This window comes from Mixophyes fleayi, chromosome 3 (genome assembly GCF_038048845.1).
Source record: "Mixophyes fleayi isolate aMixFle1 chromosome 3, aMixFle1.hap1, whole genome shotgun sequence".
Taxonomy (NCBI): Eukaryota; Metazoa; Chordata; class Amphibia; order Anura; family Limnodynastidae; genus Mixophyes; species Mixophyes fleayi.
The window spans coordinates 41366066-41392325 of NC_134404.1; the positions used below are offsets into that span (position 1 = coordinate 41366066).

Consider the following 26260-nt stretch of genomic DNA (forward strand, 5'->3'; position numbering starts at 1 on the left):
GTGTGCCTTGCAAAGCACGGTATGTGCATTGGTGCTAAGGGACAGTAAGATTTCTGGAACTGATCATTGAGTTCACCCAGAATGTTTGTGCGGCCACTATTTGGTTTTGTGTGTACTCCATGTCTCTGGAATTCCCTTAATCACCTTATTACAAAGACTCCTTCTTAGTCCTGATTACTTGTGGTACAGCGTACAGTTTATTTTCACTGACCTTGCCTTGCAGCTATTTTATTTGCACTTTAAACAAACGGCACATATGAGAGCAGGGATCTTGTACCCAAATTTATGGCACAACCACTCCCTTGGCTTCTGCCTCTAAAGCTGGCTATGTATATTATAATCATACATTTTCTTTTGCTCCCGCATCCATCGGAGGACACCAGGAAAATTGGGCTATGGTGTAGAGCAGTGATTCCCAACCAGGGGTTTTAGAAACCCCTAAAGGGTACTTGTAGTGTTACCTGGGGGTTCTCAGAAAACAAAATAATGGTTGCACTATTGTCCTTATTGTCAAGTGGATGGATCTGTGTGATGTGTCTCCTGTCAGGTGACCTATCAAGTCCAGCCAGGGAGTCTGGAAGGGAGGAGTTAGAATTATCAGAATTACCTGTCACCATTTGGAGACCTGCAGGTTGACACAGATTTTATGTAGTTAGCAATGTACTTGTAGTTCTACAATATCTGGAGATATGAAACTTTGCTGTAGTAACATTGGAGTCTATTCTTTGTAGCAATTTCTTTGGGCTAGATAGATTTTTGCTTAGCTTGAATCTGACTGCACTTTTTATTTCCATTTTGTTCAGGGATGGGGGGCCCAAGGACTAATGCTGCACACAGGCCCACTCATTTCTAAAAATGCCCCTGGCTGGAGGGCTGCAGATCACTGCCTCCTGCAGTCCAAAAGCATTATGTCTGTCTGTAAACAGCCCTTAATTTAATGGGATGAGAGGAACACAGCTATGCAGCATTAGAACAAGCTGAAGCAATAGACAAATTACACTTTGCATTGCTATATCTGAGAGAAGTGGAATCTCTAGTCAGGGAAATCCCAGTACATTATAGAACGGTCTACCTCACATTTACCTAGAAAGAAGCTGTAGAACTGATCATTTTGACATTGCAGGGCTAACCTTAACCCGGTATAGAATACAGATTTGACTATGTTGGTGTTTATTTTCTGAACCCTCTTGGGCATGTATGATGTGTGAGTGTGAAAAGGTTAATTAAAACGTAACCCCAAAATGGTATCTCACATTCTTCCACCACTAAGGTTTAATTGAAGTGCTGACACACTTGGGAAGTCTTCAGTTATGCAGTCATCACAACCTTATTTAATCAGTTACTGTAAATTAAACAATCCCCAGTCTTAAATGTAGCTTTATAAACACCAAGCATATCTGGCACAGGAATTCTTTAACAACACAAAACCAGAGCATTATTACATGGAATTTAATATAACAATAATAAGGCTCAATGAATAAAAGTTGTGATAAATTATATCACACTACCTCTGACATCAGACCCTGCCAATAAATCACTGTGCAATTGTCTTGCAACTTTTGTATTGTGTTTTGATTATCACTTTTACTTAAGTATGACAGGCCTCAATAAAGAGATATACATATTTAATAATGTTACTGTTTCAAGGGTGCCTTGTTTCTAATCTATTATTAATTTTAGATGCAGAGCTCATCATGCAATGAACAGCCATTTATTATGTCTATCATATAATCCTCTCTTTAATTTATAGATTTAGAATATAAACGGGACTGTTAAAAACTTAGCATTAGTGTATTTTTTAAACTGATCCTATTTACATTTTATGGTACCTAATATTATAATTTTAAAGTTTAACGTTTTGCAAAATTATTTTCTCCTTTACTATGTTGAGTCTTATTAACCCATAATCTCCTATCTGCCAATACATACAATGGGCTGACTGTACTAGTCTGAGTTTTTGTAAATATATTGCTCTCTATTCCCATTTAATTGTTGTCTCCACAGCCTGTGTGGCTCTTCATCTATTGGGTATCCACTAATAAAACAAACCATCTCTTCCTGAGGGGTAAAGAGAGAGAGAGGGGATTAAAATTAGAGGTCCGGTGTACTTAATCTAGTATTTCCACCCACCTCTGGCAGCTTCTGTTTTTCTTCAGTTTTATTGAGAAGCGTTCTCTTTTTTTTCCACTTGTAGGTAGACAATCCAGTGTCTGTTCTAACTCAAGAGATGAGTAAACATTTTCTACAGTCAAAGAATGAATCTGACAAATATAAGGTGAGTGACGTCTGGTTATAGTATATCTCTCGTGCCATAACTGCTCCTGTGAGTATGTTGTGTCTTGGCATATTACAGATAAATGTTATTGGATAGCAACCTACCATCTCCTTTGTCTTTTATTCACTTACTATGTGAATCAGCTTGTGGGAAGAACTGGATTTTTCTCTCTGACTTCCTTTATTTTAGTTTTTCATGAAGGCTACACAGTTAGATCAGATGAAGATAGATTATTCGAGCATCATGGAAACAAAGACCAGAACTCATGACCAAATAAAGTTTGGTGTTGAGGTAAGATTATAGAGCTGGCTTGTCAAATTCAAGTATTTTTAAAGGCCAAATTGGAGTTGTTTGTCTATGGAAGACTTTTTTGAAATTATGATTTTTGCGCTCACCAATGAGTATGCACAGGGCTGGTCAAACCTTAGACTAAAAAAAAAAAATCCCACTGAAGCTGAGCTGTCTAAAGTGACTGACGTAAGGCTTCCTTATGCCCTGTGCTCCTGACCAATCGTGGATGTGTCACTTATTCTGCGTGGTTGGCATTCCTTATATTAATTGTCAAGAAAACCCTCTCCTTGCCAGGCAGCTGGTTGTCAAACTGCCACTGAACCCTGCTAACGTCACCTGTTTGGTAAGTGATGTCCACGACTTAACGTGCTTTATGCTTGGATCTAGGTAACGCAGCTTTGACAACCTGCTGTGTGAACAAGGGCGATGATTTCCATTGATAGCCAGCGGCAACCATTCCCGCTTGTAGCCACTTCAGGAGGTGTCAATGGGGGGCTGAGCGGGTACTGCCATTAGAGAAGCCGTTAATGGGTACTAAGGTGGTTGTTTAAATTTGTCAGTCTGTTCAGTATGATCCACTGTTTAGGCATTTTATATTTCTATGTTATAGACATAAACCTGCATTTATATAATATATTCCTTAACAATTCTGATTTTTTCTTTAGAGACTGCAAGAGCTGAAACGAGAGTGCATGGAAAAGGAGGAGAAATTTAAGAATCTGTCATCTTTGGGAGAAATGAAGGAGAAATTGGAGAATCTCATGTGTAAAATGGCCTGGGCTTTGGTGAGACTCGTGTTACTTTGTGTAAAGTGTGCTAGACACTGAACCAGTGTTGGAACTCTGTATATGTGATTAAAGCACTATAGTTTACTACAGAATCTATTGCCACATTTTACATTACTAAGTGTGTGTTTGCAGAGGTCACTTTATTCTTTGGGGGGGTTTTTTTCATTAAAAGAGGAAATATGATGTTTGCCTTCTGTTTTCAGGTTAATGAGGCTGAGAAACATATCAAGCCATTCAGAGAGCAAATTGCTGCTGAGGAAGGACGCACAGTTAAATTTCAACAGAAGATCAATGAATGGCAGGTAATTTGATATATATGACATGTTTTATGCATGATATTGTCCTGATGAGTCCCCAATGACCATGATGTTGGGGAAGTTTATTCTCCCACGTACCGCTTGTTGAACTTTCCCTCCGGCTTCATACAAGATGACAGTAGATTTACATGAGATGGGTGTCCCCGTTTTCGTTATTCAGATCTCAAACGAGCTGCAGTACATAAGGCTTTGAAATCCCTAGCTAGGCTTGTTTTGAAAAATGCTAAAAGGACAATTCCACTTTATACAAAGTTTTTAAAATAAAATAATTTAAATTGCAAACTTGTACCAGAGTAGTGGGGTGGAGCGTACTACAGGGAAATATGATGGCCTGGCCCATGGTGCCAGCATGATAACGGTCAATGCTACATCTGCAGACTGAACAAGTGCCACTCTGCTGCAGATGTGTTAAGCAGATCATATCAGTTATGCCACCTTTCATGTATAATACGCACATTTAGTACACGTTTCTGCAGTGATGCTGTCTTTAGAGACGTTTTGCATAGAAGAAACCAATAAATTCCAAATGGTAATATTTACATCTTTTATTTCCCTTTTGAGGATAAAGTGAATGATGTTGAAGAAAATTTCCGAGCCATACAGGAGAAACTGGAAGAGATCAGCCAGGAGGCCAAGGCACTGAAGCCACAGTGTATTGCTTTAAAAGATGACGTACAACAAAGAAAGAGGGCCCACAATGAATCGGAGGTATGTTTTATAGTCTTGGTCATCAATTCTCTCTGTCACAAGTTCATTTTTATGTATCTGCAGAAGAGCACCAACGCCAGATCTGGGCAAACGTTACAGTGAACATATCAAGTAGCCGATCTGTCCTCTTACTGCCGCTGGCCTACTATACACAGACTGGGGTCAATTTGATAGCAACCAATTAACTTACTAGAATGTTTTTGGAGTGTGGGAGAAAACCTGAGCACCCGGAGGCAACACGGGGAGAACATACAAACTCCACACACATAAGGCCATGGTCGGGAATCGACCCCAGTGCTGTGAGGCAGAAGTGCTAACATTAAGCCACCGTACTGCTCATGCTCTCTTTTGTCAAATTAGTTACCAGTTTGATTTATAGATTTCTGAACAGGATATATTATGAAGTGTAGAAAGTTCAGTAGACCACAGCTTTGGGGAAAAAAAGAAATATACCAATGTTAATGTTAATGTTCTTATGTATTATAGAAATAGGATAGTTATGGAACTTTAATAGAAATGTAACATTATTTTCATTTATATACTTTGAAAGGATTATTTTAGTTTGGAAATAGTATCCAGTTTGTCGAATGTATTTGTTATGTTGTTTTTTGATGGCAGTAAAAATACATACAATTTACATATACCCATTTCTGCAGTGTGGCATTGGGGGGGGGCACACAAAAGGGTTGGGTATAGCACACCCGTCTCTACTGGATGTCATACTTTCTGGGCATGACACAAACTATAAAGTCTAAGTCAGGTTATAAAGAGATGGAACTAGACCCGGTCTCCTGGACCTGCTTTGCATTTGATATCTCTTTGTAGTCCTCCTTTAGCCTCTTTTGGACTTGAATTGAGTGTTCAAGACTATGCAGCTGGCTTCCTTTGTACCACTGAAGTCTGTGGATATCAGGTTCTCAAATAGAAGATTTTCCCTGTTGCTTATTTCCACTGTCCGAATGTTGCTTGAACTGGGGCTCTGTCTTGCAGATCTCCCTATCTTTTTTTTCTTGTGAAGGTAGAGCTGTGCTTAGTATGAAACTTATCTTTTTAGCTAGACTGAGGTGGTTACTAGTTTTCTCTTAAATCAGGAAATCGTAATTCTGATGTTTTGTCACAATCAGATCTCAGGGAAGAGGGATCTCTTCACTTCCTAGATGTGTTTAGGTAAATGGATTCCAAACTTTCTCAGTTGGAGGCACCATTAGGTTCTCCATAGTTTTTTCAAGGCACCCATAAGCCAAAATAATTACCAAGTAGCCCCCCACCTTGGTTACGGCACCCCAGGGAGCAAACGGCGCACAGTTAGGGAAGCACTGGTTTACTGCATTCACGATAGGTGTCTGGAGAGCACTTGAGTGTAGGGAGTCTGATGATCTTCTGGTCCTGTACGATAGAGCGGTAAAGTCTGTTACTTACTATGTGGAGCATCCTAGCAGATCAGGAAGTGATTCGGGGGCTGTGTTGAGCTTCAGCTGAGTAACTAGGTCAGGTGGCCACATGGTCCCCAATTTGATAAATGAGACAACTGAATTTTTATACTTTAGTTAAATCCTTTTCTCAGAATCCATTGGGGGACAACGAGCACCCACCCTTTCACATTCTAGTTCTCCTGTTAAATGTTTCAAGAAGGTGGTTGTTTATCTCTTATTTTCTTTCTCTCTGGTTCTGTTCTATGGGGCTTGGTGTCCCCCAATGGATTTAGAGAAAATGATTTAACACAGATATAACAGTCCCTTTTTTTGTACTTGGTGTCCCCAATGAACCACAAGATGCCTTTTTGTTAACCAAGTTTTCCCACCCATTGTTTTTATTTCTGTGGTTGAATTTGTTGCCTTCAGTCTGTTCTTCCATCTTCTGTAGATTTGCACACTGTGAGCTATGTTTCGTTAATAGTAGGCAGGACCACGATATAGGGGAGAGATCTATAGAGGTGTAAGTTTTGGGAAGGCATCTGCTAGAGACCCTCTTGGAGGGTGCTGGACTAATCTGATCCTGCACACATGCCTCGGATTGGCAAATAGGAGTTCTAGGATAACAGCATTGTGCTCCAGCCAGTGTGACTCCCAATTCTTTCCTGTGTCTGCGCAACAACTTGACTCCACAGTTGATCTGGTTCCACAGCCTGCAACACGCTTTATCCTGCTTAAGACACTCGATCCCAATGTGTTTTTAGGTATAGGACTATGATTGGTTGGTTTAATTCATGCCCCCGGCACATAATTGGCTACTTTTGAATGCCGTTGAATCGCTGTATATTGATAAGGTTATTGGACCACTGCTTTTAGTTATTGTAACAATGTGTTTTTGGGAACTTAATGTATACATGTCATTGGCTTGTGTAATGGCGATCGGACTAGGCGGTTAGCAGTATGAAATAATTGTGAGGATGTCTGCCTACTCCACTTCTTTATATGGTCAAAGAATTCCTCATTTTTAGTATGTGCTGTAGGTGTTACATTATCCCATATTACATCTGTCGCTCAACCTGAACCTATTGATATTTTGAAAATGTTAAATATTTTCTAGGTTATATATAACAGACACCGGATGGATTTAAAGCGTTTGGAAAGAGATGCCCAGCAGCTTCACATGCGTATCCAGGAGTTACAGAACAGGTGCCGGCTGTCTTATTAAATCAATGTTAACTTTTCAACTCCGTGGCAGTGTGCAGGAATGGGTTATCTCCCTAGTCAACTGAGTAGACAGGATGAAAGGAAAAACCTCCGGAAGGTAGTGAGGCTCCCCCTCTCCCCTGATGTATTCCTCCTGTCTCTCAGCTAGTGAGCAAACATTTGTTGTGTAGTGAGGCTTTTGTTTTCTATGGAGACTTACCTTTTTCCCGGTGGTGTCCAGAGGGTCCCAGCGGTGAAGCAGCAGAAGTTCAAGTAGGGATGACTACCTGGGGACATGATTTGCTACAACTAGGTACCAAATGCAGGCCAGTCTTCTTGGGCCTTCTGCTGTGGTGTGCACATTATAGATTGCAGCAGTGACACACACATGGTGACATTTCTGAGTCACTGGCTTTATAGGCTGGCTCTAAGGCCCTACTACAACATAGGAAAACACGGGACATTTCCTGTCCCTGTAGCCCTTTATGATCACTGCTGTGGGTCCACGACATAGCCTGAACCCACCCTCCAACAGGCTGAGGATCACCTGTTCTAGGTGAGCCCCTAGTCAGGGTTGCTTTCCATACTTTTCTGTTCTCTTTTAGTTATGTCAGCTAGTTAGTCCTTTCCTTGCAGTACTCTTTCAGAGGCCATTGAAGTAAAGAAAAACAGCACGACTCATTGTCTCGTTTTTGTGGAGCACGTGACAAGCTTTTGAATAAGAAGTGTGAAGGGGTTTTCTGAGCAAAATGTATTCCTTATCCCAGGAGCCACTGCGAAGTCTCCTGATCACTGCCATAGGTGGACTTTAAAACTTGTAAATATCCACTAAGGCTTATGGCAACTAATATGTCTTTAAATTATTAAATTTAAAAAATGCTCTACTCTCTTTTTGTTTTTAGTGCTGATAATAATACTGAAGACGAGAAGATGGAGAGGCTGAGGGAAATAGATCAGCTGAAAAACAAAATTAAAGAACTTCATGATCAAGACATTACAACTACTGAGCAGATCAGCCAGTTCCATCAAGCTATCTGTAGGAATAAGGAAGAACGCAGCAGGCTTAAGTATGTGTCATCTCACCCAGACAAATTCCTTATTTACTTTTGTATAAATGTATTTTATGTGCAGGGTGACATCTGCTTTTATCTGTAACATTTTGTGCTATTGTGTGCCCCGCAGTGGCTTTTTACACATAATCCTTTCCTCTCCAAAACTCTGTTGTAGTCACCATTGGCCTTTGTGGCAGGTATTTGGACATTTGTGAGGAATTATTAGAGTTTGTCATATGTATTATTCCGGTGCACAGGAATCATGGTGCATGGGTCCTGCCTCTAGGCGTTTGGATACAAGTTAGGTAAGCTGTCTAGAAATTCTGCACTCTGGTTTTAGAAAGCATTCCTATTGTCACATTTTTATTTATTATTATTTTTTTTTGTTTTTGTTTTTCTGCTCTTAGTTGGTGGCAGGAAAATCAGCAGATTTTTTTATTTATTTTTTGCTCATTTCCATTTTCCCAGTGCGTTTTGGTGTTGTGGAAGTCCTCTCCAGCTTTTAACTCTCCCGTTTCATGGATACCTAAGAGGACTTTAATTTCTTTCTAGATGCACCGTCCTTTAATGACCCCTGGAATAGGAGGTTAGATGGTCTAAAGAGCCTGTTTTGCTCATCTGGTTCAGTCTTTGCAGCTGCTTGAGAGACCAAAATGGAATATGGAGCTCTTGAATTCGCTCGGCAAGATCCTCAGTCCAACAAATGAGTTACTTTTTATTAGAAAAACTCTTTGGGTGCACACATCCTAACAGGAAGCTCCTCTGGACTTCAAAGCTGGTGACAGTGTTATCTTCTCTTGATTACATACTAGGACCTAGTGTACAGGGGTGACTTGAGTCAGTGTCCTCCCGGCACCTTGTCCGACCCCTGGGTACTCTCTTTTATAATGTTTTTTTTGGATATCCTTATTTGATCTATCTTCAAACCATTTCTTCCTTTCTTTGTTTCCCGGACATGCAGAGTGCAGAAATATTTTCCATTTAAAGCAGCTGTTCGCTGGGGTCATCTGCCCATTTTCGGATCAATAGAGGTGTTAAGATTGTTCCTGAAATATCTTCTTTGATGCTAGTGTCCTTTGCTGGATCTGATGGCCTTCAAATAAATTTCTTTAGTGGGAAGATATAAGGAGAAGTTGCTTAAGTCAGTAATTCAATACAAGAGGTAAGAGCAGAGTCTGGCATCCCTAGATATCAAGGATGCTTACCTTCATATACCTCTATTGGAGGACTGCTTGGCTATGCTTTTCAGTGAGCTTCTAGTTTTGGGAGTTGATGTTGTGCCTTTTCTCAGCTCTGCTGATCTTCATTTTGGTCATGGGGTTGTGATTGCCCATATCTGCAACTACACTTGGTGATGGCTTGATCCAAGGAGCTGTCAATTCATTATGTTTATATTATCCAGATTCTGGAGTCGCACGTTTGGATTATAAACTTACCCAAACTGTTGATGTGTTTCTGATTTTTTTTTTTGTTTTGATACATTGCTTCAGTGTTCCTTCCCAAGACAGGATTTGCTCCTGAAACTAATGTTCTCACTCCTGGGATAGGTGATGGGGTAACTCAGTGATCTTATAGTAAGAGTCCAGATTTAGGTTTAAATTTCTCCTGAGTTTGGTTTTGTCCAGATTGTTTGTGACTGGACGATTCATGTGGAGTATGCCACAAGGCAGTGTGAGATATTGAATTGATCCTGTTTTAGGTTTTTGTGACTCTTTGTGTAGGTAATTACATAAAATTGACTTCTGCAGATGCGTTAGACAAATGCCTGGATTAGGTCACTTACAGAATATATAAGAAGTGATGCAGTTAAAGGCTTATTCTGATAGCAAACACCCATTGATAAACTGGTGGGAAATGCTCCGAGCCAAGAGATAGAGGACCGTCCTGCTCTGGCCTAACCGGAAGCAGAGATGTTGCACTAGTGATGTATAGCGCTGTCCAATAACTGGTAAGGATTTGTTATGTAAATTCCGCCACCATATCGCGCAGTTCTGTACAGAGAATATTTAAATCTTCACATCAGTCTCTACTCCATTACAGTCGGAATTCCCTAACTTGCACATACACACACTTCTATTTTAGTCAGCAGCCAGTTAACCTACCAGTGTGCTTTTGGACTGTGGGATGAAGTTTGAGCAACCACAGGGACATCATGCTTCACAGTGGAGTGGTGACTAATATTTTAACGCTTTTTGTGCTTTTCCATTACTGTTAATTTTCAATGTCAAATGAGTTGTATAAATAGGTGAGGATTTTCACATCTGTTAATTTCTCTCATAGTAATGAAGAGCGCGATCGCAAGCACACATTGGAGGGACATAAGAGGCAGATAATGGCGTTCCAGGACAGTAAAACAGACCGGTTGAAGAGGTATGGACAGCACATGCCATCTCTGCTCGCAGCAATCGATGAGGCATACAGGCAGGGTCGTTTCAAGAAGAAACCCATTGGACCGTTAGGTATGCTATGTTACATTGCTAGGCATAAAAGAGCAGCTCTGTAATTGTGACAGCTGTGCACTTACCAGCACAGTCAGCTGTTACTTTGGGTCCATAAAGCCTTATTGAATCTGTGTTGCAAACATCACCTGCTTTTAAGACGCTGTTTTCCCCCTTCCTAAATATAGGTGCTTGCGTACATCTGAAAGACCCCCAGCTTGCACTTGCAGTGGAGTGCTGTCTGAAAGGGCTGATTGCTGCTTTCTGCTGTGATAATCATCAGGATGAGAGAATTCTGCAGAATCTTATGTCCAGGGCATGTCCACCTGGTTATAGGCCCCAGATCATTGTCAACACATTTCGCAATGAAGTGTATAATGTTTCACAACGGTGAGAGGAAATATTTAATTAAGTCTTTGTCTATATTACTAGCGTAACTTTAATAATGCTTCCTTATTTGGAATAGTCATATAAGGGCATAGGTTAATTTGATGTGTACTCGTTGCATACAGTAAAGGCAGTCGTTATCTTAATATACCCACTATGTGTAAGATTGAATCCCAACAATATGACCATTTTGTAAGAAATAAAGACTGACTTGTTCCAAGATGGATAGAGGCATAATGTAAATTTACCTGCACTAACTATGCAGTATAGTGTCTTTAAATGGGCATACTGATTGAGATGCTCAACTTCTATTGCGTCAAATTCACATTGAGCAGAGTTAGTGCGTTGTGATCTGTTGTTTCTTGTGCTTTGTTGCATTCATAAAATCCTGGATAGCTAAAGCCTAAAGAACAGATGGCGTAGAACTCTCCGTGCCAGAGTTACGTCCTATTCTGCTTTACATGATGCTGCATTCAAGCTAGTACTTCAGATATTAAAGTTTAATAGGCACAATTATTTATTAAGAATAACTGTGAAAGACTCCATTGTGTGTACTGAACCAAAAGTTACAGGAATGCAGCCTGTAAATTAAGTAAGTAAAAAAAAAATAAAAAAAAAAATTTGTCAGAGTTTAATAAACCAAGTGCTGCTTATCCAATGTATAAAAGACCTGACAGATGATAATAGCACTGTATAGGGTATTGCATCATCATCCTCATCACCATTTATTTATATAGCGCCACTGATTCCGCAGCACTGTACAGAGAACTCACTCACATCAGTCCCTGCCTACAGTCTAAATTCCCTAACACACACAGAGAGACAGACTAGGGTCAATTTTGATAGCAGCCAATTAACCTACCAGTATGTTTTTGGAATGTGGGAGGAAACCGGAGCACCCGGAGGAAACCCACGCAAACACGGGGAGAACATACAAACTCCACACAGATAAGGCCATGGTCGGGAATTGAACTCATGACCCCAGCGCTGTGAGGCAGAAGTGCTAACCACTGAGCCACCGTGCTGCCCAACATACGCCTTATAATAAAAATGACAGGGTAGCTAGACATGGAATGCTGGGAAAGTTCTAAGCAGTAGCTTATAATTCATATCCTGTGGTGTATATACATTTTTATGGTTTATTAAAGGTGATGGGGGAGTTTTGACATTTCTACCCCTATGTTTTTTTACATTATAAATGTACACCTTAGTGTCACCGATTCTCATGTTATTCCTAGTAAATTGATACTCTCTACGGATAAGAGTTTTGCACACTTTAAAGTGAAATTCAGTTCCGCCTTTGGAGAGGCCACGGAATTGGCGCTTTATAAGTGTGGTGTTATATTTCTGAGACAACGGTGGGGATATAGGGATGACATCAGTGTTGTATTAGTGTATTTCTTTCTGCTAAATTATCATTAATATAGTCACAATGAATCGTTTATATTTTATGATATTTTTTTTAATAGTGAAGTATCTTTAAATATCTGATAACTAATCTATGATTTGTTTATTTTTTCTGTATGCATTAACAACAGAAGTTGTTTACATTCTCTTTCCGTAGAAGATGGCTCTGAATAAAGATTCCTATACCTGTGTTTGACTTATAAAGTAAATGTTTACCAGGCATGGCGATTTTTCCTTTTTGCATATTATTTTTTTGCATCTGGAGCTCAATTATTGTTATAAATTCTCCTCTAGAGCCGTGGTTCATCCCGATTATCCAACCGTATTGACCACTTTGGAAATTGATAACCCGGTGGTCGCCAACTGCATGATTGATATGAGAGGAATAGAGACTGTTCTACTAATTAAGGTATCTAACTTCTTTTCTATATATCAATAGGAGCCTGTCAGTCAAAGAACACGATAAATGAGTGTTGCATTTCTCGGTGTCCCCAACATAAGGCAGGATCTAATCCTGCACTCTGATGTGGCTTTATTGCTCAACAATCTACATCAATTCTGCTTTTTTTAAAAAAAAAAAAAAAAAAAAGCAAAACAAGAAACTACTACCTGCACGCAGAAGAGTTATACTAATGTCTGTTGTGTCTCAGAATAACAAAGACGCTCGAGAAGTGATGCAGAAAAGAACGCCACCCAGGAATTGCAGAGAAGCTTTTACCGCCGATGGGGATCAAGTGTATAATAACCGTTACTATTCATCAGACTTCAACAGAGCCAGATATTTGAGCCGAGATGTAGAAGTGGAAATAAGGTTTGTTTGTGATTGTTTCCCGTGTCCTTTTTTTTTCTTCTGATCCCGCTTACCTGATTTTTTTTATATCTGTCCATTTTTGTGAAATTAGATTGTTAGGAGAGGTTTTTAATGATGCAATGTATAAGAGAGCCTTTAATCTTATTAGAAGTCACAGAGGAAATCCGTGATTTTTAGAATTTTTAATTGCCTTAAAATAACCTTTTTATTTTACAGTTTTGAGGTTCATTATAGCTTATAATACAGTTTAAATTTGAAACAAAGCAAGTGGTTGGAATGAGGTGATTTTTATACCCAGATGTGTTACCATCATTGAACACTTTTACAATGAGTCATAATGTGACATCACTACTAAATAGATGTAAGGAATACATTATTTATTATGTGTATATAATGAGTTAACCACTGATATTTTATTATATTTTTTTCTCTTTCATCCATCTGGGGTCCAGCTACCAAGCTTCCCCCTCCTTCACCGATGAGGGGACTTGGTATGCTCCACTCTCCTCAACATGGCCCCGGGGACAGACAGGACTACCGGTGCTCTATGCCGGCATCCTGTAGCAGTGTGACAGCGGTCTGTACAGACCGCTGTCACACTGTGAGAAGCATTCACAGTCTGTCCTAGAGCTTTCAACGTGAGTCGTTCGGCTCCCTTCTGGCAGCTGCTTCTCCAGGCGAGTGTGCTCTGTATACAAAGTACACCCGTCTTATCAGCTAAAAGTAAAATAAATGTTTTAAAATAAACATCCAAACAGTGAATCCAATTCACTGTTCAGCAGTTCTTTACTCTTCAGCCACTCCTTGGGCACCTACATTAAACTGACTTCCTGTGGGGCTTGGCAGGGGGAGGGGCCTGTCGACAGCTTGGAAATTAACTATTTAGGTGCCAAACTCCTCTCTACCCTACTCAACCCCATGGTTAAGCAGTGTCCCCCAGATGGAATCAGAGAAACCGATTTATCGTAAGTATAAATCCTCTTTTTTTGTAACATCCAGCACAATAATGATATAGTTGTGTTTTATGGTACATTTTAGTGAATACAGTTTGTGACAAGTCTTGTATTTGCAATATATGTTTGTTAAGCTTCACTAAAGCAAGATTATTTTGTCAGAAGGCCTTACCCAAATGTATTCTTGATTGAATTGACAGGATAACGTAGTGCTGGGCTGTTCCTATAAACAGTTGATGAACACTACATTAAATTTATCCATTGGTTTTATTTTCTACAGTCACCTAGAAAAAGAAGTCAGTGACATTTTAGCTCAACTGTCTAACACCCAGCAGCGAGTATGTTTCATCGATGGTGACATCAGGAAGAATGAAGGCTTTTTGCGCCAGTATCACGACACAAAGAAAAAAATACTGGTACGTTATACATATTGCAATACATTTTGATATCCGATGTTTTCATTCTAATACGGTGGAATTCGTCAGTGATTGTGAATCTCCAGTTGCACATTTTTGACAACTCTGCCGATATGTTAACAATATTGAAATGTTTCTTTGGAATGTTGACAAGGGTTGGTGGGGGTCCAGTGTTGGTTTGATCGACCTTTCAGAATACATTTCCTTCTTAGGAGATTGGTCCATTCGAACCGTAATTTTATTTAAACTCCATTGACCTCAGTTATGTTTAAGTGCCCAAGGAGTTGGGCTTTGTTTAGTACTGCTTGGCAGTACTTGCTTGTTTAGTTTAGGTTTTTATTATTTTTTAGTTCTTATTTTAGTGAGTGTTAGGTGAGGGATAAGTGTTTTGATAACATTTTTCCTCTTAGATCTTTAATGGAACAATGTTCTGTTCTTGGCTTTTTAAAAAAAAAAAAGAAAGAAGATAAGGATAAAGAAACTCCAGAGGAGTTTACAAGTACCGCGGGCAGTGACTGCTCTATGCGGCTGTTAATGAACTGTCCTGACGGGGCCGGCGCTGCCACGGGCAGAGAGTGCCGCACTCGTTTGAGGACCAGACATGTTGGGAGATTCCAAGTCCCCCGCTGAGGCGGAGGTGGGGCTTGGATCTCACAGAGCCCGAGGATAAGCTGTAGGTGTGTAAGATGTTCCCGAGTGGGCAGCGGTACAGGAGTTAACAGTAGTGTGGCAGCATGGGTTCACGGATGCTCTCTCCTGTGTGTGTGTGAAGCATCGGACAGCAAGGGGTAAGTGTGAGACTCTGGCTGTCTTTGGTATGCTCCAAAGCATACCAATGGCAGCCGCCGGACTTCAGGGGCAGTCGGACTTCAGGGGCACCTCTGAGAGTTATTCTGCTGCTGGCTTCTCCACTTAATTTCTCCTAGTGTCAGCTAAGTGCCCCATAGGGGATATATTGACTTTATTTTTTTTGTCTGAACAACTACTGTTCCGTCCTCTGCTTTGAGGGTACCCGATTCTGTAGCTAGGACTGGTGGTATTACAGTGTTAACGCAGGTCAGAACTTGTGATTGAGACTATTTTCTCTGTTTTACTCCATTAGCAGAGTTTATTTTGTTGTACTATATTTCTTTCTACTTCTTAAAAAAAGAAAAAAAAAAAGAAAGGAGAGAATAGAAGGTACTTGAAAAAATTGTGTCTGATAAGGAGAAGAATGTCCGTGTTAAGTTTTATTCCTGCTCTAAATGTTCCGCAAAGCTGTCTGTGGGACAGTTGCACCAGGGGGCTGTATGTGTGCAGTGTGAAGGGGGGACCAGGGCGTGCAGACGCAGGGCGGCCCTTCCACTGTAGTGGAGGAGCCGGTGTGGGTTTCCTCTTTTTGGCGCAGTCTGTCTCTAATTCCACTTCTATCAATGTAAATACTGGCTCTTCTTTGGCTGCTTCTGTGGAGGTTGTTAATTCTAGGACTTCAGATGGTTTGGGGGTGACTTACCACGGGCCCTGCCTTCTCCATCTCAAGTCTCTCAGCCTGAACCTGAGTGGTCATCCGCTTTGCGAAAGCGTTTAGACCGCCAGAACAGATATTTAGCCTCCTCAGCACATTTGGCGCCTAAGGCCAAACAATCTCGTTTTTCTCAACCTTTGTTATTTTCTGACTATGAAGGTTCATCCGGAGAGGAAGGCGAATTAGAGGAGGATTCGGATTCTATACATTTAGGTGACTGAGATGACATCTCCAGGAACCAGGATATTCAAGATTTGGTGATGACGGTGCGTCACTCTTGACCGGGTGGAAGAATATTAGGTCCTACCTGTTCAGGGTTTGTTTAAACGCAGTAGACCGAGAACTGTCTGTTTTACAGTTTCAGCGGAGCTTACGGAGATTGCTGAGTCTGCCTGGAAACATCCAGATAAGAAGTTTTCAGTTCCTCGCAGGTATTCAATGCTCTATCCTCTGCAGGAACAGGATGTACCTCGTTGGGAACAGTTACTCAAAGTAGATACTCTGGTGGCCAGGTTAGCCCAACATACTACTCTGTAGGTTCCTGGCGCAAAGGTTCTTCGGGATTCTACGGATCGCAGGTTGGAAGGGTTTATAAGAAGCATCTTCCTTGCGGCCGGCACATCCTTTAGACCCTTGTTTGCGTCCGCGTGGGTGACCAGAGTAGTGGAGTCTGGGCCGACTAATTGGCCTAGAATCTGCAGGAGTCGGAATTGCTTCCCTTAGCTCTTTACTTAAGGAAGCTTCTTGCTATCTCTGAGGCGGCCCAGAATTCGGCTCTGTTTTCTTCTTCTGTGTTTGCTTTTGCAGTGGCAGCTAGGAGAACGCTTTGGCTTCGTTCCTGGAATGCTGACGGGAAGTCCAAGAGGTCCTTAGAGGCTTTGCCTTTTTCAGGGTCGGTCCTCTTTGGTCCTGAATTAGATAACATGATCAGTCAGACTACCGGAAATAAGAGTTCTTTTCTGCCTGTGAATATTTCTAAACCCAGGATTCCTCGGTTTGGTTCCTTTCGGCAGTCCTTTTGTGGTAACCCGGCCCCAACGGGGCAGTCTTCAATTAGAGGCAGACCACTTGCTCTCAGGGGACAATCTCAGAAGGGAAGAGGTTCCTATTCTAAGAGGCGTCCATCTTCCAAGATTTCAGACAAGACTCGCTACTGCGGGGATGGGGGGGGGGGGGGGTCGCCTTCAGTTATTAAAGGATCAATGGGCTGCATCCACCAGGGATGTTTGGATGTTGGGAATAATATCCAGAGGTTATTTCATATACATCATAGGTCCTGCTCCTCAATGTTTCTTCCAGGCTCCATTGCCCTGCATTTTGATCAGGAGAAGGGCGATGCTCCAGTCGGTCTCTTCCCTTCTCTCCGCTGGAGTCATTTGCCGATTTCCGGACGATCAAAAATGCAGGGGTTTTTACTCAAACCTGCTTTTGGTTCCCAAGCAGGACTGTTCGTTTTGGCCGATTCTGAACCTCAAAAGTCTAGATCTTCATCTTCAGGTAACCAACAAATTTCGTATGGAATCTGTTCGCTCGGTGATCAATGGTTTGGAACCCCTGGAGTTTTTGGCATCTATAGACATTCAGGATGCATACCTGCATGTTCCTATTTGGGAGGGACATTAGCCCCTGCTTCGTTTTCCGTAGGGAGTTCTCAATTCAATTTCGGGCTCTTCCCTTCGGTCTTTCCAACGCGCCCAGAGTTTTTACGAAGATTATGGCCGTTATAGCGGCAGGTTTACATGCCCAGGGAGTAAATGTAGTTCCATACCTGGACGATTTACTCAAGGCTTCCTCGGGCCTGCTTCTGTTGCAACATCTTGCTCTGTCCCTTCAATTTCTATAACGGCACTTGTTGAAAATTATCCGAAATCTCAACTGGAACCCTCCCAAAGGATGGTTTGGACTTTTGATGGACAGGGTCCTTTAGAGGGTCTTTCTACCGGAGCAGAAAGTTTGCTCAGTTCAGAACTCTGTTCAGCTGCTCCTAGATCATCTGCGCCCTTCCATGAAGATGGTGTATTGGATTCAAATGTCCTTTCTAGAAAAGGGGGAAACGTAACCAGTCCCTGTACTGAAGTCTTGCTGGACCACTGAACCAAGCCGGTTCCTTTGTGGCTACCGCCACAGGACCTTGCCTGGTAAAATAGGCACCAAATCCATGCGACTCCATGAAGAGCCCGAGGGAATCTGGGAAAGACCGATCACCAATTAGGAATGGACTAGCTGAGCAAACTCAAACAGAGTTGAGACCTAGCCCGGGGCGGCTCCATTAGAATCAGAGCCCCCAAGCACACACATCACCCAATCCTCAGACTGCACACAAAGCATCTGCACATGACTGTCCTAAGGGCAACTTAATGTTGCATCTGACATAGGTAAACAATGTCATAAGAGTTGCCCCAGCCTTAGCCCTCTAAGATCTCCCCCTATCCGACTTGATAGACACACAGATAGAAGAAAAAAAAAATACAAGAAAAGACTGAATAGCAGTACACCGTTAGAAAATGGTATTGTGCTTGCAATACAGTCCCAGAACGCTAGGAATCTGATGGACTAACCACCCAGAAAACCAACCCCACAGACTGGTAACTTACAGATGGAAGGGTAGAGAAGAGTAGTTCTAGAGCTCCAAGATATCTGCAGTTTTGGTGTCAGCACGTGAGGGGTGAGAGAGCACCAGGGAGGAACTGGATAGTTAGCCGTTGTGAAAGACGGCCTCCTCCACCAATCCTTTGCCTAATGCATGCTTACATGTAAAAAACCCCACCAGACCTAGGCCTCTTGAGTAAACCTGAAAACTAAATAAAAGAAAACAGCCCCAGTAATCTAAACATGCCCTGCTATGTTGGGCACTTAAACTAAAGGCCTAATAGGAGAGTGATATAAAGGGAAAGGAGGTAAGGTGAATTTTTAAGATGTCTTAAAGTGCCCTTCATTATACCCCCAATGGATGATGGAGAAAAGACACTTTATGATGAAGATTGCTGGCTGTAGTTTAAGAGATAGCTATGCACCTTTTAAGATAATGTAACTAGATAAAATGCATTAAAAAATATGTTATAGGGGGCAGTATACAGAGTGATTATTATACAACTTAGTTTGCCATTGGTCATGCATGTTCCGTTATATTTGCAGATAGAGCTCAGAGAAGTGAGTGCTCGCATAACAGATCTGGAGAATGTGGAGGAGCAGCCGTCCATTGACATTGCCACCTTGGTAAGATGCTCTTGTTTCCCCTCTGCTATCAGGTAGTCTCTTATTTTGCCGCAGCGTTGTCAGGGAATCTCTTATTTGCCACATATGCAAATACAGACATTGCCGCATTGTAAGCTATCTAGATGTTAATAAAAAAGCTCCCATCGAATAAAGAAACAAAATGATAAACTTGAGCATTCCATCTGTTAGAACAGTGCAAATGATCTATATTTAACCTTTTAAGCTCTGTACATTTTTGAATGGAATCTGTGAGCTTGTGATGTATTTAAACCGGTTGTGAGCAACATGCTACTTCTCCTGTAGGTGCACATTACCTTTCATCAGATCACATTATGAGATCAGTGCATTAGCATGAAGTGTTCACAAAGCCTTAACAGTGGGCTCACACTTGGCTGTCTAGAAGACTATCCTGCTACATAGAAACATCCCGAATTACCCAATTCTCACGCAGTCATGGCATTCCAGTGTTAATGCTCATGTATTCTCCTCCATGTTTCTATAGTTTATCATTTGTCCGTGCTTTCTATAGCAACGACATGGCAATGTTTTTCTGCATTTACATTCAAGTTGTTTTACATGTTTGTTTTTCTCTTTGTTTTCTTACTTTTAATAGGAGGGTGAAATGCAAGATAACGAGAAAAGGATGGAGCGTGTTAAACTTGAAATGCAGAAGACAAAGGTGCACTTGGATGAATCCAAGTCCCTACTCATGACATCTGAGCGTCAGTATGAGGAGATAAAAATGAAAATCAGTTCAGTGTCTGAGGTTGCTGACCCGGTGAAGGTTTGTTGTTACTTATTACTGGGACTTATTATTATTGATTTTATTTATCTTTGTGAGTGCTTGAGTTAGTTTTATATGTAGAGTTTCAAAATTCTGTATTGTAGTCTGATAACCACAATACAACCATACATTTTATCTGTTATTTTATTATCAAGTTGCCATTGCATGCGCTGTTAAATACATGTGACATTATATTTGTAGCCATGGCTGCTGTCACAAATTGTCTTTTGTCTAATGTCTCGGACTAAATTTGCATTAGGTAGGCCACTGAAGCTGCAAGTGTCATCATCATCATTTATTTATATAGCTATCTTTATTTATATAAATTTATTTCTATAGCTATAACTCACATCAGTTCCTGCCCCAATGAAGCTTACAGCCTAAATTCCCTAACATACACACAGACCCAGACTAGGGTCAATTTGATAGCAGCCATTTAACCTACCAGTATGTTTTTGGAGTGTGGGAGGAAACTGGAGCACCCGGAGGAAACCCACGCAAACATGGGGAGAACATACAAACTCCACACAGATAAGGCCATGGTCGGGAATTGAACTCATGACCCCAGTGCTGAGAGGCAGAAGTGCTAACCACTAAGCCACCATGCTCTTGCCTAGCCTTTTCCTATCTGATCTGTTACTTGTGCCCAATGTCAAGTAATAGCTAAAATTGGTAGAACATGGAGAGATTAGAGGCTGAAAGTAGTGATGACTAAACGTGAGCACCCGTTCCTTCGCAGAAACACGTATTGGCTCTTATCATAGACAAGGGGTATTGAAGGATAGTTTGCATTGTAAAACAACTCTACATATTGAAACAGACTACCTAAACATTTTTAATAAGAAACATTTTTGTAAGCCAGTTGTAAGAGTTTATCCTCCTAATTGTAAAGTTAAATTTGAACAAACTCTCAATTTTAATGTAGAAAGAAAGAGACCCACTGGTACTAAAGGGAAACTGAGAGCTGTCCCCTTCAATGGCTATTTGTCCTGTATAGAAGTTTATCAGATCAGTATTGTAATTTGTGCTATTTTCTTTAGTGGCAGCTGCTGGGACAAACAGGCAAGGTTGCATATAAAGAATATTTGGTAACACTGAGACACATCTAGGCAGCGTTAAGGCATTTCTTGCTGTGCTTCTCAAATGCTGGTTTGAATCAGTTGCCACATTGTAGCTCTCCAGCTGTAAAACTGCAATGGAAGCTGGGGGAGTCCATGGTTTCCTTCCACTGATTTCTAGATGTTATGGAAATAGATCTTGAAATATAGATTACATTGCCTTCTGATAAGCCTTACAAGCAGAAGGTCCAGATTTAACCATTTCACTCTGCTGTTTCAGGAAGATCTCCACAAGGTGGACCAAGAAGTGGACAATTGTAAACGTCATAAAAAGCACTATGAGGAAAAGCACAGACAGCATTTAGAGGGAATCCACAAGCACAAGGGGGAATTATCAACCAAAGAGAGAGACCTAGAGGTAAAGTGTGAAATCTGCATTACAGCAATCTGCTTTAACAGAATGCTTTTCTATAATGGTCATCACTTATTCAGTCCTATATCCCTATATAACGCTATCATATCACATAGTACTGTGCGTAGTGTCCTACTATAGCAAATCATCATTCATTTCCTATCCTCCCTGCTTTCCCTCCTGATCAGTGTACAGCTGCAAAAGGTTTCAGGAATTCAGATTGCCAGGAATGAACATTCAGAGAGATTAGAAACTTTATAGGCTACTCTAGGGACCATAATTTTTCAGCATATGTTATGGTTAGTAAATAATACATACAGTGTGGATCATGGTAGGTATTGAGGTGCAGTTACAGCAGTAATTTATTTATAAATGCTGCACCAAGCCTACGGAGAAACATGCACACCGCATTTCCATGGCAGCACATGTGATATACAGAGCAGCAAGACATGGTACATAGGAGCAAGTCTTTACCATGGTATATAGAGCCCATACCTCATGTTATGCATTTTAGGGGGTGGTGGGGGTTTCTCTAACTTACATAATTTTCCTTGCAGCCAGATTTGTTGATTTCCCTAGCTCTTGGATACGCCACAAAAATAAGTGAAGATATAATTGTATCAAATCTATTGTATATAAGGGGATCAAACAATAATCTTGCATCTAGAAAACAAGAGTTGCTGAAAGTAGCGTTCCCCTTTAATACTTGTTGTTTTAGTTGTAGCCTAAAATCCTTTTGCTCTGGGCCTGTTCCCTGCGATTTGAATTACTGACGTGTTTTACAGGAAGGAACAGGTTAACCGAATGATGACTTCCATACAAATAGGAGGGTAGGGAAAGAGTAACACTTTCATTTTAGGTTTTCAAGACGTTCGGAGGAGATAAACTGCCCAAAGTAATGCTGCTAATATGCTGCAAATTGAGGCAATTGGCCTGAGAACTTTGGCAATGCTTGATGATAATCTTAATGGACTTCTTAGGTTCCTTGTCGAGCACGTTGGTGAATGTGGTCAGTAGATGATAGTTATCGACCTGTGTGTGTGGTCATCTTCTCACCACATTAACAAACACCAGAAGTGATCTAGTTGCTTGCCCTGAGCAGTGACTGGCTGCACTTCATTCAACTTCACTTCCCGTGTGCGTTTCGTTATCCACCTGCTTGACGCGTGCCTAGCAGCAGGATCTCGGTACGTGTGGCCAGCTTTAGCCAGAACATGCTTGTGGCACAGTGAAATAGATACATTATTTTATTATGGATATATTTGCAAGAAACCCTGAACACACATTAAGTGGAGGGTTTGGTAAGTTAATTTCATGTGTAAATTTCATTGAAATGAAAACAAATGTAGAGTTTTGGTAGCACTTTGTTTTTAATACATAAAGGTGGAAAAAGTCTGTAAAGAGTGAAATTGGCAGAACCTGCTGTAAACGAATTGCCAAAATATGTGTTTTCTAGCTAATGAATCTGTTTATTGAAAAAGTAATTTAATTGCCTTAAATATTATCTGTTTGTTTTTTGTTTGTTTTGGTTCTTTTTTTTAAGGGAATATTTTTCAGGATTTTTTGATGGTTTGCCTTTTTTATATTGGTACAGGGAAAAATCTCTCAGGCAAGGCAGATATGTCCAGAGCGGGTTGAAGTTTCCCGGACTGCTAGAAGTCTTGATACTGAAATTAGCCATCTCCGGCAAAAGATCAACTCGGAACAGGAACTTCACGGAAATAGAGAGGACATAATAAAGTAGGTTCACATTTAATTGTGTCTGGTTCTCCAGTTTGCTGATGGGTAACAATGGCATCTTGGCTCTCTTCCGCGCCACTTCTAAGGAACTTCACTGCCTGCCTTATAACATATGAACTTGGGTGCTTATGTCAGAACATCATAGATAAGAGCCTTATTCCACAACCCTGTACAGATAATTCACTCATCAGTCCCTGCCCCATTGGACCTTATAGTCTAAATTCCCTAAAATACACACACAGACAGAGAGAGATCAAGGTCAATTTAATAGCCGCTAAATAACCTACTAGTATGTATATATTCTGAATTGTAACATTATCTTGTGTTACTTGTCACATATCTCTGCTCCATGAAGACACTCCTGACATATTTTGCGATGAATGTACCATTTAAAAGTCCCTGAGATTTCTTGTTTCTCATTTCACTCAGGATCTGCCACTGCTATAACACTGTCTTCTGATGAACAAATAGCAGTATCACTCCATTTCCAGGATAATTAGGCCCTTGCACAGTGTCAATGTCAGTTCATGTGACACAACATATTATGCAACATGTGGTTGTGATTAAATATTTGAAGTATCCGTTTAGATGTGTGTCACTTGCTGACTTGTGGAGTTGATGGCTAGCAATACCTGAAGCACATAATGATTGGACAGTTTATGTTTAGTTAGGCTTTTTAATTGGCTGATCCTGTCACTGCTTGCACCTGTTTACCATATGCTTGGCTTGTGCTTTTTTGCAGAGAGTACCATGATGCAAAAGAGAACTATCATGATATGGAAAGCAAAGTGAAGAATCTCAAGGTGTTTGTTAAAATGTTGGATGACATGATGGCTCAGCGATTTAAGACATACCATCAGTTTCGCAGGTAGGACTACTTCCTTATAAGCCCATTTTTCCTTTGCATTTGATCGCTTTGATATTGCAGCTGTATAAATATGTGTTGGCCTGTTGGTAGTATAGACTGGCCTATTGGGTGGCCTTTCGCCCAGTTGCTCCATTGTGTTTCTAGTCAGTCTCCAGTAGGGGGCGTTCATCATCATCATTTATTTATATAGCGCCACTGATTTTGCAGCACTGTACAGAGAACTCGCTCACATCAATCCCTGCTCCATTGGAGCTTACAGTCTAAATTCCCCAATACACACACACAGAGAGAGAGACTAGGGTCAATTTTGATATCGGCCAGTTAACTTATTGGTACCCGGAGGAATCCCACGCAAACACGGAGAGAACACCCAAACTCCACACAGATAAGGCCATGGTCGGGAATTGAACTCATGACCCCAGCGCTGTGAGGCAGAAGTGCTAACCACTGAGCCACCGGGGTGGGGGGAGGGGGGGTGTTTTTAGAAACTCAGTTTATACTGTTGGATGGATGGCTATTGCCACACAACTGGGAGTCTTAGTTAAAGGCTGATATCCAGTAGGTTTGGTGCCATTTATCCATGTCAGCAATGTTTTTTTGGGTTTGGAAAAAAAGGATTTAACTGTAAATACAGTTACACATGTGAAGAAAAGTGGTATATACTAATATTGGAACCCAACAATGCATTTAAAGCCTGTTGTCTATACACAGTGGCGTTGGTCATCTTGTGAACTGAAATAATATCCACCGTGGGATGTAGTAGTATCTATGAGAATGTGAGCACAGTCTGTTGGTGATGTCACTACCTCCTCGTGAACTGGTAGTCTGTATTCTTGTGAAGATTAGTTCAGCCCCTCCCCCCCCCCCCTCCCGAAAAAAAAGCTGAATCTTACACTGCCAACAATTAACAATAAAGTATCTTCATACTAAATGTTTTATCTATGACTTGTTCAGCTTCTGTCCACAGGGAGGCAGCAGCTCTCCTTTCACTGTATACAGCCGGAAATTAGTTTATTGCTTATGTCTTGACCATGACAAAAAAAAACCCTGAAAGTTCATGCCTCCTATCTGCCGCTTTGTCTGCATAGTTAATGTGTTGTGTGACCTGTATAAGAATCTCTGCATTATCTGTCTATCGGCTCTTTTAAGGCTGCTTTGTATTCAGTGCAGGCTCGCCCTGTAAATTGATCTGTATTAATGTGTGCAATGTCAGCCTGTGAGTGGCACAATTAATATCCTCACTGTAAGGGCCTTATGAAACCACGGCATCTATATTCAGAATACCATTGTTTTTTTTCTCTTTAGGTTTTCAGGATGACATTACATTTAGTCATGCTCGGATATTCATTTAATTGATGTAGCTGATACAGTCTCTGCAGAGAGAATTGCAAATCTCGTTACTTAACCTTGGAGTCTTCTCTCAAGGCTCTTTGTACATCCCTCTGTTTAATGGAACTGAAAAGAATATTATTTTTCGGTTGATTTATAAATCCCAGCCCTAGGAAGAATATCATATGCTATTGTCACTGAGGTCAAGAGGATAGTCCTACAGGATGTCCTTCTATTAGTAAAATAGCAGGAGATGGGGGGGGGGGGGCCTGTTGCAGGTATCTGTAATATTGGCATTGTTCTCCTTTCAAATTTCAACACTTAGTGCAATATCCACCCCTCCCCTTTCCCTAGAATATGCGCTTCCTCTTTAGTGCCTTACTGCTGGAAGTTATATGTTGTTTCTTATTCATCCCTCTTCAGGTACCTTACTTTACGGTGCAAGTTTTACTTTGACTCCTTGTTATCTCAAAGAGCTTACTCTGGGAAAATCTCTTTTGACCACAAGAACGAAACTCTCTCAATAACCGTAAGTCTGTCCTAAGTCGTCCCGCTTTTAGGTGGTAAATGCTATAGGTGTTGGAGAAATGTCTGTGATTCCATATGTTCAGCTCTACCAAATGTGGAAAAAGACTACAGCGTATACCAGCTTCATAACCTTGTATAATCTAATATGCCTGATAATAAAAACAATTTTGCTCCAAAACAGTCTGAGACACTAGACAATTCCTGCAGTTATCGGATTGCATTCAGATAAATGGTTTTAGAAAGTTGCCTACTACATAATATTATACTGTATAAATAACAGGATAACAATGCAAAGTGGGTTGAGCTCTGGTTTCACCTTTTAAAATTTAATTTTCAGAACTACATGGATTGAAATTGCTAATG

The 26260-nt window shown here is 40.9% G+C and overlaps 1 protein-coding gene across 2 annotated transcripts in view; it reads left to right on the plus strand.

Annotated features, from left to right (window-relative positions):
* Nucleotides 1-26260, plus strand: part of SMC6 (structural maintenance of chromosomes 6) — a 53773-nt gene that overhangs the window by 15302 nt on the left and 12211 nt on the right. For both annotated transcript variants that reach the window (XM_075201398.1, XM_075201399.1), the window contains exons 7-24: nt 2195-2275; nt 2465-2566; nt 3232-3351; nt 3558-3656; nt 4233-4379; nt 6909-6997; nt 7897-8061; nt 10327-10505; nt 10673-10874; nt 12573-12687; nt 12929-13089; nt 14323-14458; nt 19098-19178; nt 19792-19962; nt 21301-21438; nt 23027-23172; nt 23915-24040; nt 25793-25898. In XM_075201398.1, coding sequence (XP_075057499.1) covers nt 2195-2275; nt 2465-2566; nt 3232-3351; nt 3558-3656; nt 4233-4379; nt 6909-6997; nt 7897-8061; nt 10327-10505; nt 10673-10874; nt 12573-12687; nt 12929-13089; nt 14323-14458; nt 19098-19178; nt 19792-19962; nt 21301-21438; nt 23027-23172; nt 23915-24040; nt 25793-25898 — 2364 coding nt within the window. The remainder of the gene's footprint in view (nt 1-2194; nt 2276-2464; nt 2567-3231; nt 3352-3557; nt 3657-4232; nt 4380-6908; nt 6998-7896; nt 8062-10326; nt 10506-10672; nt 10875-12572; nt 12688-12928; nt 13090-14322; nt 14459-19097; nt 19179-19791; nt 19963-21300; nt 21439-23026; nt 23173-23914; nt 24041-25792; nt 25899-26260) is intronic.